Below are 13,524 nucleotides of genomic sequence, written 5' to 3'. Positions count from 1 at the left end.
AAATGCTGATTTTCTGCCCTAATTAGTAATCTTCGTGTTTCATGGAGAGAAACCCTGGAAGTCTTTAGATGTGTTGGGTGATGGTGTGGCAAGACACGATTCATCAAGTAATAGTTTATTTTTGTATATTTATTTAATGTATTATTTTTTAGCTTAATCATTATCAGTCTCACCCATCTATTTCTCCCATCCCTTTCATTCTCCTCTCTTCTTTCTATTTTACTGTCTATTTCTGTCTCCCACTCTCTGTAAACAGATCACATGTGGACTCCTGACCTCCCTCTTATGAGGTCCCTTGGGGGGTACCCATGAATCTTCTCCCCCGAAAGAGGAGCCAGGCCTCAGCCTGCCAAACGACGACTTCAAGCGCCCACACTGCTCACCAAAGAAATGCAGCAAATTCTCTCAGTCCACAGCCAAGTGGGAGAGCATTGTGGAGATCACTGAGAAAGTACATGTACAAGTCTATGACCCCGCCCTCATAGGGGAGGCAGGGTAGCCTAGTGGTTAGAGCGTTAGACTAGTAACCGGAAGGTTGCAAGTTCAAACCCCCGAGCTGTCGTTCTGCCACGGAACAGGCAGTTAACCCACTGTTCTTAGGCCGTCATTGAAAATAAGAATTTGTTCTTAACTGACTTGCCTAGTTATATAAAGGTAAAATAAAAAGATGTCTACAAGAAATCCAAGGCCCGTAAGCAGTCGTGCAGCCAGCTTCCCTCCATCAAGGCCCCCAGTGACTATGGGTGAGCTCCATGGGGATGAGCAAGGAGGCTAGTCTGGTGCAGCTTCCAGACAGCCCACAACACTTCAGACTGGAGCCCATCAAGGGTGAAAGGGCTTGGCCCTCTGGATGACCCATGGGCTGTCCAGCGCTACCCCTGCACCCTGTCCCCTCTTCAGACCAGGTAGGCCATCCAGGTGTCCCTGGGCCAGATCATCATTGGAAAGGCCCCCCCTTCCAGTTCCACCATGGGCTGCCCCTGCCATGGCAGGTCAACAGCCACACCATGGACCCCTCTGGAGAGCATGTATGGGAGGCTAGAGGTGGACTGGGTGAGGGAGCCAATGGAGCCCTAGAGAGGGAAGGTGCCCCTGATCATGTCTAGGTGTCATCCATCCTAATCACCAGGGGGCAGTGTGGGGCCAAGGTTCCATTTAGTCAGTCTTAAATTGTATTGTCTCCTGATATCTGCGTGATAAACATCTACCAAATTGTGATGGGATTGTATTGCATTAAGCTTGTTGTTGTAAGTTGCAATAAAATAGAGTTGTATACGTTCCTAGACAGTGTGATTATCATACTGTGTGATAATTGGAGACACACACATGCATGCTCTCTCACACAAGTGCCAATGACACACACAGGCTACACAGTGTTATACACACACACACCATGAAAAACTATTTCAACCCACTGGTCCACAAAACATCAGCCTAATGACCAAGGTTAACTGACAATGACCAGTATAGGCTGTTGTTGTACAGTCAAGCAATGCCTTAACCCCATAGGTCACCCATAAAAATTAGGCTTAACAGATAGACTATTTTAAAACCCGATTTTTTATGATCAAAATGAAGCAAAAGTTAATTTGGTCGTCCAAGCGATGTCCAAATTATGAGACATAAAGGCCTATGTGGATGTAGGCTCCTCAAGAAACTACACTACCCAGAATACAACGGCATATTCCACCCCCAGTACAGCCGGTGTATTTGGATACAAAGTCAGCCGAGAGACTGACAGCTCGGTCTAGAAATGGCACGTCTTTTGGAGAAAAAAGCGATTTGATTGTGAAGGACAAGTGGCCAACCGACTGACCCAGATGAGCAAGGACTCCAAGACTATTCATTTTGTGGAATTGGATTATGGAATCTGATGGTGGATATTTGGATGCGATCACACGCCCATGCGACAATGTCAATGGATGTTGTGATGAACAGTGGTCAGGCTTTTTTTCCGTAAATATTTGAATATTTCATATTTGGTTTATTTGAACCAGAAGACAAGACGCTATATACGCATAAAGACAGGATTATAATTCAATGTTGCACCAAAAGGAAGAATTAGGCTTTTATTAGACCTGTTACGTTATTATTATTATTATTGTTGTTATTATTATTGCCTCGAGGATGGTGCATCTGTCTATCAAAGCCAAAGAAAACACGTTACCGTAGACGATTAATCGCCTTATTCTTTATCACGTCAACTCGAATCAGAGATACACAAATATTTGCAATTGGAATTACAGTCAAATGCTTTCACAAAACACATAATGTATTATTACTGTAGGCTATTTCGGTCTCTAACATAGCGTGTGAAGGTGTCGAAAAGCACTGAAATATATTCGTTAAGAGCCAGCAGGTGCGGGGGACCTTTGATCACAAATAACTGAAATGTGCAACATTGTGTCCATATAACTAGACAAGGCTATTACTTATGATTACAAATGTATCAGATGTTATGAATGAGCATCGTCTTATAGCCTACAAAATTGACGCGAAGATAATTATGGCTACAACAGACTGTTCTGTACACGTTGTATGTATACGTTTCTGTCGCGATAACTCGCGCATTCGTGAACGCTCACTGTATCGTGTTTATTGAAACGTTACAGAGCGCAGAATTTAAGCCGGACAATGTAACAAGACGAACGATCAATCATTGATGTTCGCTGACTACTAAGGTGCAAAATGTACAGTCACTCAATGATGTTTGCCTGAACACTGTCCGCCGTAATTCCCCATCTAAAAATGGAGGAGTGGGCTTTTTAAGAACATTCAACGGGCGTATACGTTGATCGATGTAGGCGTAGGCAGCAGCAAAGTAGGGAAATATTTCAATCGACATTTCAACGAAATAAGACGTCAAGACAAGGGTCTTTCATCGCTGTCAAAAAGCCAATGACCCTGTAATAACGAGATGTCAGACAAGCGCTATTTTTCTGCGCTGCGCTTGATTGGAAATAACAACGATCCTTGCTCAGAGGATGTTAAACTACACAGGTGAAACTATTTATAATACAAATGTTTTGTTACACGTGGTGCAACTGATTTATAAATAGCCGATTTAGATGTGGGATCTCCTTTAACTGTCGCGTGGCTTCCTCGCTGTCTTTGGCCTCTCATAATCTCCAGGGAGAGGAGTGAGTTTGCCTCTTTAAATCTCTGTGTCAGGATCTGTTCTCAAGGAGGCGAAATGAAGTGCAGCGTTGGCCATGAATTATTCATCAGGGCAAAAATTCAAGGAAATAAAAATGTTAAGACAACAGAATAAACTTTTGTGCTCAACTGAGACCATCCAGCTCTTGCTGAGTCTTGAGAGGGACGCAGTAAATCAAATCTGTAGTCTAATATGAAATAGCAATAGATGCTTTGAGGATCATAAGCCCCTCCCACAGCCCCCCTACAGTAGTCGTAAAAGCAGTGTGGGATGTCACAGAGACCCATGTTCAGATCCTGAGCATGCTCTCCTGAGCAGCGCAAAGCTATCCCATCCACCAGAACCTCATCTCATAGCTACTGAACAGGGAACACATGGTCTACATTGGGATTTTTCCCTGGCCAGCCTTGACTCTCTGGTAGCTTTCTAGAACATACATGGGAGAATAATCAGTAGCTTCTCTCAGGGATAGCCAGGGGTCACCCCAAATTGAACTCGTAGGTATACATGTTAAATACACACTGCATTATACATGGTAATACAGACTGCTACACACACATGATTGGTGACAGGAACTGGAACTACCCCAGTAAACGGGGCCAGTGATGGGACAGTGGAGCTTTGGCCTGCCTGTCCACTGATCTGTCACTCCTCTGGTTAAGGAGGCCTGGATTCAGCTGATGGGCCCTGCATGGATTTTGTGTGTGAGTTGACAGAGGGCAGGCCCACACCGCTGACCAGCAGCCGGGCAGCCATGGACCCGTATGCCAGAGCGAGCAGCACAGCAGCCCCCCTGCCCTGCACCAGCTGTGGGGGCTGCTGCGACCCTCCTCCTCCTGGCCTCGTGCTCGCTGGTCCCCTTGGCCCCCCTTATGGCCCCCCTCTCTCCTCCATGCCCCCGCACATGACCCCCGCTCCCCCGGTGTGTGCTGCTACAGCTGTCCAGGCTGAGAATGGCAGCAGCTGGAACTCCTCCTCTGGTTCTTCAGACTCCCACCCTGGCCACCAGGGCGGCTCTACCACCTCCAACCCCTACTGGACGGCCGTGTTTGACTACGAGGCCACGGCAGACGAGGAGCTGACTCTGCGGCGCGGGGACCTCCTGGAGGTCCTCTCCAAGGACTCAAAAGTGTCCGGGGACGAGGGCTGGTGGACGGGCAAGATCCAGGACAAGGTGGGCATCTTCCCATGCAACTACGTTACTCGGAGGGACGCTGGCAGCTACCCGCAGCTAACCCCAGGAGGGCTGGTGGCGGGTGGGGTGCCTGAGGGGTGCCCCCTGGAGATTGACTTCACAGAGCTGGTGCTGGAGGAGGTGATCGGGGCGGGGGGGTTTGGGAAGGTGTATAGGGGGATGTGGCAAGGGGAGGAGGTGGCAGTTAAAGCTGCCAGGCAGGACCCGGACGAGGACATCAGCGCTACAGCTGAAAGCGTACGACAAGAGGCCAGGCTTTTCTGGATGCTCAGACACCCCAACATCATCAACCTGATAGGGGTATGCCTGCGAGAGCCCAACCTCTGCCTGGTGATGGAGTACGCCCGCGGGGGGGCCCTGAACAGAGCCCTAGCTGGGAAGAAGGTACCCCCCAGGGTGCTGGTGAACTGGGCCGTGCAGATCGCCACAGGGATGGACTACCTACACAATCAGACCTTTGTACCGGTTATACACAGAGACCTCAAGTCGAGCAACAGTGAGTATGCCAACACTCGTCTCCCACTCCAGTCTGCCGTCTCAAAGATATCATTCGCTCCAAATGAGTCCTTTCCTATTTCATGTCAAATATAAAACGTTTGGGGGGCAAATCACACTCAGAATGGGAACGCGTTCGTTCTTTCCGTTGGTTTGTTTGCATGTGGAATCAGCCATGCACACACAGTTGATTGCCTCATAGGCCGTAGACAGACTGTATTATTGCCTATTTTAGTTCCAGTCTCCAGTTAAGGGAAGTATAGTATATGAAATTCATTTAACAGAGGATGGATGAGTGGACACTTACAGAATGTGCAGTACAATACATACTGTTAACCCTCGTGTTGATGGGTTCATTTAAGTATCGTGTGGATGAAACGAAATAGAGAGGTCTTCTGTTTGACACACAGACCATTGAGTTGAGAATGACAGGGTAAGAATAGGCCTGGAGAGCTGGCTCTCTCTCTGCCATCTTTCCCCTGGCATTTATTCCCCCCTCCTCCCATCCTCCCCCCTCCTCCCATCCTCTCCTCTCGTCCTCCTCTTTCTACCACCCCTCCTCAAGGACAGCAGTTCTGCTCTGCAACTCGCCAAGCTATTTCTGGTCCTTTGTACTACTTGCTGTTTAAAGTCACAGTTGTTGGTGTATTGGGGGCACTGTGTGTTAGTGTGAGTGTGTGTGTACGTGGGCCTGTCTCTGTGTGTGACGTGAGTATGGGGGATGGGGTGTAGAGGTACGAGTTGAGGCTACAGGATGCTGAGTCCAGAGATTTGTGAAGGAGAGAGATGATCTGGAGTGTCTGTAGCTTAAAAACACCCAGCTCACAGATCTTCCGTACGGTTCCTAATCGCTCCCCGGTTTGTGAAGCCGTGATGTAGGCGAGAGCCGCCATGTGAAAAGCTGCCCCTCCCTCAGTAGCTGTGATGATAGGGATCAGATGGGTATTGGATGGCGAAGCCTTGGCAACAACACAGAGCTGCCTCCACGACACTGGGCTGTGTTGAGTCATCCAGCTGTCAGCATCCCGGCGCAAATGTCAATTCCTTCACTTGGAATTATTTCCGTGTGAAAAAGATGATTTCAAAGGAGTGTCTCAATCTGTCACGCCGTCTCATTTCTCTGCGTCCCGTTCAAAAAAAAAAGCTAAACTATTCAAGTATGTGATCAGACGATGTTTACATTGCCTCGGTGAAGCCCGGAGGGAGGAAGGGAGGAAGAGAGAGGAGAAAGGAAAGGAAGAGAGGGAACGAAGAGAGGGAAGGAAGCAAATGAGATGGTGAGAGAGGAGAGGTTACAAAGATGAGGGAGGAAAGAGAGGGACAGAGAGGGAGAAGAAAGATAAGAGAAATAAAAGGGAAAAGCGATTGGGGAGGTAGATGGAGAGGGACAGAGAGAGAGAGAGAGAGAGCGGGAGATAAACAGTGGTTCATCTTAGTTTAGGGTTACACCTCAGCTCATTGTCCAGGTGTACAGGTCTCAGATATCCGCTTCAAACCGCCGCCCGTTTGGCATCACTGCGGTTATGGAGAAGCTTTAGGCCCCACAGCTTCTTCTCTGTTTCTTCCCCACCTATCTGGCCGGCCCTCAAACCTCTCCTCTTCCCACTCACTGTATTTGTAGTGTGTGTGTTGGTGTGTGTTTCTGCCTTTCTCTCTGTGTTGTTGTTTGCCTGGCTGAGGCTAGAATAGTGAGCCTGACTGTCTAACTGGGATAATCTGATTACGGTGACCTCCTTAGAGTGATGTGACAGCGGTGTTTGTGGGTTGGCAGGTCGCTGTCCCGTGGTCCCTTTAGCCGTACCTGTCACACTGATCCAGAATCAGCCCACTCTCTCAGTGGCGCACAATCCTCCTTGGGTCATATGATTCAGGGCAAGAGTGTGCTGGCTCTCATGCCAGCAGCAAAATCTAAATAAATACGAATATAACTGTTATAACAGTTTATAAGCACATATAGTAGGCTGACTCGAGAGAAGCGCTAAGAATGTGGTCATGTGAACAATCGCGTCATTATAACCACAAATTCTCAAAAACATGGCCCTAGTTGATAGCCATTCAATTAAAAACATTATTGATCAGGTGATTTGACCAAGTTGAAATTCAACCTGCCCTAGATAATGGGTCTTTAGAAAGAGGTCTTGGAAACTCTACCCTGTGATGGCTAACGTGTCTGCTGCCACTGCATTGAGTTGTACAGTATATGGGCATGACTCAGCATCCGGTCACGAAATACTGTACTACTGATCACCTGGCTACTGTAACTCACGTAGAAATATAATCTATAGAACAGACCTCCCCATTCAAGTCAATGATGCTATAATGGGTGGACTAGCAGCGGGTTAGAAAGTTCTAAGCCCTGTCTATAGATTATATTTCTATGGAAACACACGGGTCAGATAGACCCCTCTATACTGCAGAGGTAGGTATACGTTATATATACCTTTGTTCTGTTCTGTTAATTACTGATGTCCCCTTTCATAATGAAGCACCCTTGGTCATGTGCAGTGTTGCTCTAAGTTATCCTTGTACTAACTAGCTTCATTAAATGTGAATCTCCAGTTCACGTCCTTGTATCTGGAGTCTTTCTTATTATAGACATGAGTAGTAAGAGCTAAGACACTACAACTTAGATGACTGTGTCCCAATAAGCTTACTGTATACAGATACATACAGTTGAAGTTGGAAGTTTACATATACTTAGGTTGGAGTCATTAAAACTCATTTTTCAACCACTCTACAAATTTGTTGATAATAAACTATAGTTTTGGCAAGTCGGTTAGGAAATCTACTTTGTGCATGACACAAGTCATTTTTCCAACAATTGTTTACAGACAGATTATTTCACTTATAATTCACTGTATCACAATTCCACTGGGTCAGAAGTTTACATACACTAAGTTGACTGTGCCTTTAAACAGCTTGGAAAATTCCAGAAATTGATGTCATGACTTTAGAAGCTTCTGATAGGCTAACTGACATAATTTGAGTCAATTAGAGGTGTACCTGTGGATGTATTTCAAGGCCTACCTTCAAACTCAGTGCCTCTTTGCTTGACATCATGGGAAAATCTAAAGAAATCAGCCAAGACCTCAGAAAAAAAATGTAGACCTCCACAAGTCCGGTTCATCCTTGGGAGCAATTTCCAAACGCCTGAAGGGACCAAGTTCATCTGTACAAACAATAGTACGCAAGTATAAACACCATAGGACCACACAGTTGTCATACTGCTCCGGAAGGAGACGCCTTCGGTCTCCTAGAGACGAACATACTTTGGTGCGAAAAGTGCAAATTAATCCCAGAACAACAACAAAGGACCATGTGAAGATACTGGAGGAAACAGATACAAAAGTATCTATATCCACAGTCAAACACGTCCTATATTGACATAACCTGAAAGGCCGCTCAGCAAGGAAGAAGACACTGCTCCAAAACCGCCATAAAAAAGCCAGACTACTGTTTGCAACTGCACATGGAGACAAAGATCGCACTTTTTGGTGAAATATCCTCTAGTCTGATGAAACAGAAATGGAACTGTTTGGCCATAATGACCATCGTTATGTTTGGAGGAAAAAGGGGAGGCTTGCAAGCCGAAGAACAACATCCCAACTGTGAAGCACGGGGGTGGCAGCATCATGTTGTGGGGGTGCTTTGCTGCAAGAGGGGCTGGTGCACTTCACAAAATAGATGAAAGGAAGGAAAATTATGTGGATATATTGAAGCAAAATCTCAAGACATCAGTCAGGAAGTTAAAGCTTGGTCGCAAACGGGTCTTCCAAATGGACAATGACCACAAGCATACTTCCAAAGTTGTGGCAAAATGGCTTAAGGACAACAAAGTCATGGTATTGAGGTGGCCATCACAAAGCCCTGACCTCAATCCTATAGAACATTTGTGGGCAGAATTGAAAAAGCGTGTGCGAGCAAGGAGGCCTACAAACCTGACTCAGTTACACCAGCTCTGTCAGGAAGAATGGGCCAAAATTCACCCAATTTATTGTTGGAAGCTTGTGGAAGGCTACCCAAAATGTTTGACCCAAGTTAAACAATGTAAAGGCAATGCTACAAAATACTAATTGAGTGTATGTAAACTTCTGACCCACTGGGAATGTGATGAAAGAAATAAAAGCTCAAAAAATCATTCTCTCTACTATTATTCTGACATTTCACATTCTTAAAAAAAAGTGGTGATCCTAACTGACCTAAAACAGGGAATTTTTACTAGGATTAAATGTCAGGAATTGTGAAAAACTGAGTTTAAATGTATTTGGCTAAGGTGTATGTAAACTTCCGACTTGAACTGTATGGTTGCTTCTGTCCCGTGACCCAGTTTCCTGCGCAACCACAGAAAGGTGAAAGGACTGGATTTAGATTAGATTAGAGATTAGAGATGGAGATACCCATCTCTGAGGATTCACCAATCAAGTCCATTTGTAGATGAGTCGATAAGAAGGAAAGGAACCAAGGAAATGCCATTTAAAAACCCATGTTTGTAGCCTCTGTTTGGGGAGTTTTTGTGAAAGCTGTTTGACAATTAAGATACTGAATGAGAGAGGCTGCTACACTGTATATAGGCATCATAAAGATGGGGGTGGGTGGTTGACGGTACCTGCTACTGTTTTGAGCGCTGTCACTTCAAATGGAGAGCAAGTTGACACGTTCAACAGTCACCTGAATAGTGGGGCCTTGAGTCTGCAAGCTGGCATGTCCAGTTTTCCGTCGTTTCTTCCCTCCCCTGGATAATTCAGCATTTATTACAGGAACCCGTAACTTGGATATTACTCGGTTAGATGGAGTTGGACCGAAATGTCGAGCGTCATCATCTTACATTTAGGTATCTCTTCCGTTATGACATGAATACATGTTCCCTAATGGCTACTTATGGGATTATGGGATGGCGTGCCACTGAAAAGCGTTTGAATGTGTGTTTGTTTAGAGAAGGATTAGCGTTATGGCTAGCAGTAGCTGCTAATCCCTATCAGAGATAGACGAGCCTGGCTGACGGGCGGTGGATGACTGGGTTGGGACTCTCTCTGAGTAGCCTGTCTTCTCTGGCTTCTCCCGCACAACAGAAAGAGGGATGTTGCCGCTAGAAGAGCCATCACAGATTGACTTGATTCATCGTCGTGGCAGGAGTAGGAAAATATTGTCCGGCACCAGAACACCTGATTCAATGAATGAATGAATCAAGGGCCCTGTCTGAATGCTTTCGCACGCATGTCTTTGGATGTACACGTGTTACATGCGTGTGTGTGTGTGTGTGTGTGTGTGTGTGTCAAATCAAATCAAATTTGATTTGTCACATACACATGGTTAGCAGATGTTAATGCGAGTGTGGCTAAATGCTTGGGCTTCTAGTACTGACAATGCAGTAATAACCAATGGGTAGTTTAACCTAACAATTTCACAACAACTACCTTATACACACAAGTGTAAAGGAATGAAGAATGTGTACATAAAGATTTATGAATGAGTGATGGTACAGAACGGAATAGGCAAAATGCAGTAGATGGTATCGAGTACAGTATATACATATGAGATGAGTAATGTAGGGTATGTAAACATATAAAAGTGCATTGTTTAAAGTGGCTAGTGATATATTACATCAAGATGGCACGATGCAGTAGATGGTATGGAGTACAGTATATACATATTAGATGAGTAATGTAGGGTATGTAAACATTATATGAAGTGGCATTGTTTAAAGTGGCTAGTGATACAGTTTTCATCCATTTTTACATTATCAAAGGGGCTGGAGTTGAGTCAGTATGCTGGCAGCAGCCACTCAATGTTAGTGGTGGCTGTTTAACAGTCTGATGGCCTTGAGATAGAAGCTGTTTTTCAGTCTCTCGGTCCCAGCTTTGATGCACCTGTACTGACCTCGCCTTCTGGATGATAGCGGGGTGAACAGGCAGTGGCTCGGGTGGTTGTTGTCCTTGATGATCTTTATGGCCTTTCTGTGACATCGGGTGGTATAGGTGTCCTGGAGGGCAGGTAGTTTGCCCCCGGTGATGCGTTGTGCAGACCTCACTACCCTCTGGAGAGCCTTACGGTTGTGGGCGGAGCAGTTGCCGTACCAGGCGGTGATACAGCCCGCCAGGATGCTCTCGATTGTGCATCTGTAGAAGTTTGTGAGTGGTTTTGGTGACAAGCCGAATTTCTTCAGCCTCCTGAGGATGAAGAGGCTCTTCACCACGCTGTCTGTGTGGGTGGACCAATTCAGTTTGTCCGTGAAGTGTACGCCGATGTGTACGCCGAGAAACTTACTACCCTCTCCACTACTGTCCTGTCGATGTGGATAGGGGGGTGCTCCCTCTGTGATGTGTACGCCGAGGAACTTACTACCCTCTCCACTACTGTTCCGTCGATGTGGATAGGGGGGTGCTCCCTCTGCTGTTTCCTGAAGTCCACGATCATCTCCTTTGTTTGGTTGACATTGAGTGTGAGGTTATTTTCCTAACACCACACTCCGAGGGCCCTCACCTCCTCCCTGTAGGCCGTCTCGTCGTTGTTGGTAATCAAGCCTACCACTGTAGTGTCGTCTGCAAACTTGATGATTGAGTGTGTGTGTATGTGTATGTGCGTATGTGCGTGCGTGTGCATGCGTGTGCGTGTGTGTGCGCGCGCGTGTGTGTATGGAGGTGGGACAGAGGGACACGGTGGTGCTCGCTAGCTAGGGCAGGGAACACTCACTGGGAGTGCAGCAACAATGACCCCATTCTCACACAACAAGCCAAGGCAGAGCTGGGCTCACAATGACAGGAGTCACTGTTGGGAAGGGGGCGCGGAGAGGACGGATGACACAGAGACGGAGGGAGTGAGGTCGACTGTAGACCTTGAATGACAGGACGGAGGGATGGATGGGTAGAGAAAAGGAGAAGGAATGTGCTCGCTGTAGAATGGGCCCTGCGGGCTAGGTTGGGGAAGGGATGGAGGGAGGGAGGGATACAGGGATGGAGTAAGTGGTGGGGATGGGGTCAGAGTCTTCTACAGAATCAAGGTCATACAGTTCCTCTAGTACCTCTCTCTCTACTCCACACATCTGCCTCACCAATCAACCAATGGTGGTGGACTAATTCGTTGAACATAGCAAATGGTTATAAAGAGAACTAGCTGACAGACGAATGAACAAGGTCAAATGAGGCCTATCCTGTGAGTAGTCATGTCAGTGTGTTCTGTCTTACTACTGTTTTGGCTCGGAGTAAGGCCTTGGACTCAGCACAGGCACCGTGAGAACAGGGGAATACTGCAAACAGATGTTTGTATTCCCTCTCTGTTAAGCTCAGTTAGACCCCTTGAGTTGATAAACATGATGAAAGCGCCACACAGAGAGAACAGGGGAGAGGGGTAGAGAGATAGATAATGGGAGAGGGATAGAGAGTGGGAGAGGGATAGAGAGTGGGAGAGGGATAGAGAGTGGGAGAGGGATAGAGAGTGGGAGAGGGATAGAGGGATAGAGAGTGGGAGAGGGATAGAGAGTGGAAGAGGGATAGAGGGATAGAGAGTGGGAGAGGGATAGAGAGTGGAAGAGGGATAGAGAGATAGAGATAGAGAGGGAGAGGGATAGAGAGTGGGAGAGGGATAGAGGGATAGAGAGTGGGAGAGGGATAGAGAGTGGAAGAGGGATAGAGAGTGGAAGAGGGATAGAGGGATAGAGAGTGGGAGAGGGATAGAGAGTGGGAGAGGGATAGAGAGATAGAGAGTGGGAGAGGGATAGAGAGTGGGAGAGGGATAGAGGGATAGAGAGTGGGAGAGGGATAGAGAGTGGGAGAGGGATAGAGGGATAGAGAGTGGGAGAGGGATAGAGAGTGGGAGAGGGATAGAGGGATATAGAGTGGAAGAAGAGGGATAGAGAGTGGGAGAGGGATAGAGGGATAGAGAGTGGGAGAGGGATAGAGAGAGGAAGAGGTATAGAGGGATAGAGAGTGGGAGGGGAATAGAGAGGATGGAGAGAGGGATAGAGAGTGGGAGAGGGATAGAGAGTGGGAGAGGGATAGAGGGATAGAGGTATAAAGAGTGGGAGAGGAATAGAGGGATATAGAGTGGGAGAGGGATAGAGGGTGGGAGAGGAATAGAGGGGATAGAGAGTGGGAGTGGGAGAGGAATAGAGGGATATAGAGTGGGAGAGGGATAGAGAGTGGGAGGGGAATAGAGTGGGAGGGATAGAGAGAGGGAGGGGATAGAGAGAGGGATGGGGGAGAGGGATAGAGAGTGGAAGAGGGATAGAGAGTGGAATAGAGGGATAGAGAGTGGGAGAGGGATAGAGAGTGGGAGAGGGATAGAGAGATGGAAGAGGGATAGAGAGATGGAAGAGGGATAGAGATAGAGGGATAGAGGGATAGAGAGTGGGAGAGGGATAGAGAGTGGGAGAGGGATAGAGAGTGGGAGAGGGATAGAGAGTGGAAGAGGGATAGAGAGTGGAAGAGGGATAGAGAGTGGGAGAGGGATAGAGGGATATAGAGTGGGAGAGGGATAGAGAGTGGGAGAGGGATAGAGAGTGGAAGAGGGATAGAGGGATATAGAGTGGGAGATAGAGGGCTCACTGCCCACAAAATGAGGTGGAAACTGAGCTGCACTTCCTAACCTCCTGCCCAATGTATGACCATATTAGAGAGACATATTTCCCTCAGATTACACAGATCCACAAAGAATTTGAAAACAAATCCAAACTCCCATATCT

The 13,524-nt window shown here is 46.9% G+C and overlaps 1 protein-coding gene across 1 annotated transcript in view; it reads left to right on the top strand.

Moving 5' to 3' along the window:
• The first annotated feature begins 1,695 nt into the window (after window positions 1-1,695).
• The window catches only part of LOC112267356 (mitogen-activated protein kinase kinase kinase 10), a 40,605-nt gene continuing 28,776 nt past the window's right edge, over window positions 1,696-13,524 (top strand). Inside the window, exon 1 of the mRNA XM_042297099.1 lies at window positions 1,696-4,848. Within this exon, the coding sequence (XP_042153033.1) occupies window positions 3,849-4,848 (1,000 nt within the window). The 5' untranslated portion in view covers window positions 1,696-3,848. The remainder of the gene's footprint in view (window positions 4,849-13,524) is intronic.

Source organism: Oncorhynchus tshawytscha, linkage group LG14 (assembly GCF_018296145.1).
Source record: "Oncorhynchus tshawytscha isolate Ot180627B linkage group LG14, Otsh_v2.0, whole genome shotgun sequence".
NCBI classification, from domain to species: domain Eukaryota; kingdom Metazoa; phylum Chordata; class Actinopteri; order Salmoniformes; family Salmonidae; genus Oncorhynchus; species Oncorhynchus tshawytscha.
This window is presented reverse-complemented; position numbering and strand designations above follow the sequence as displayed.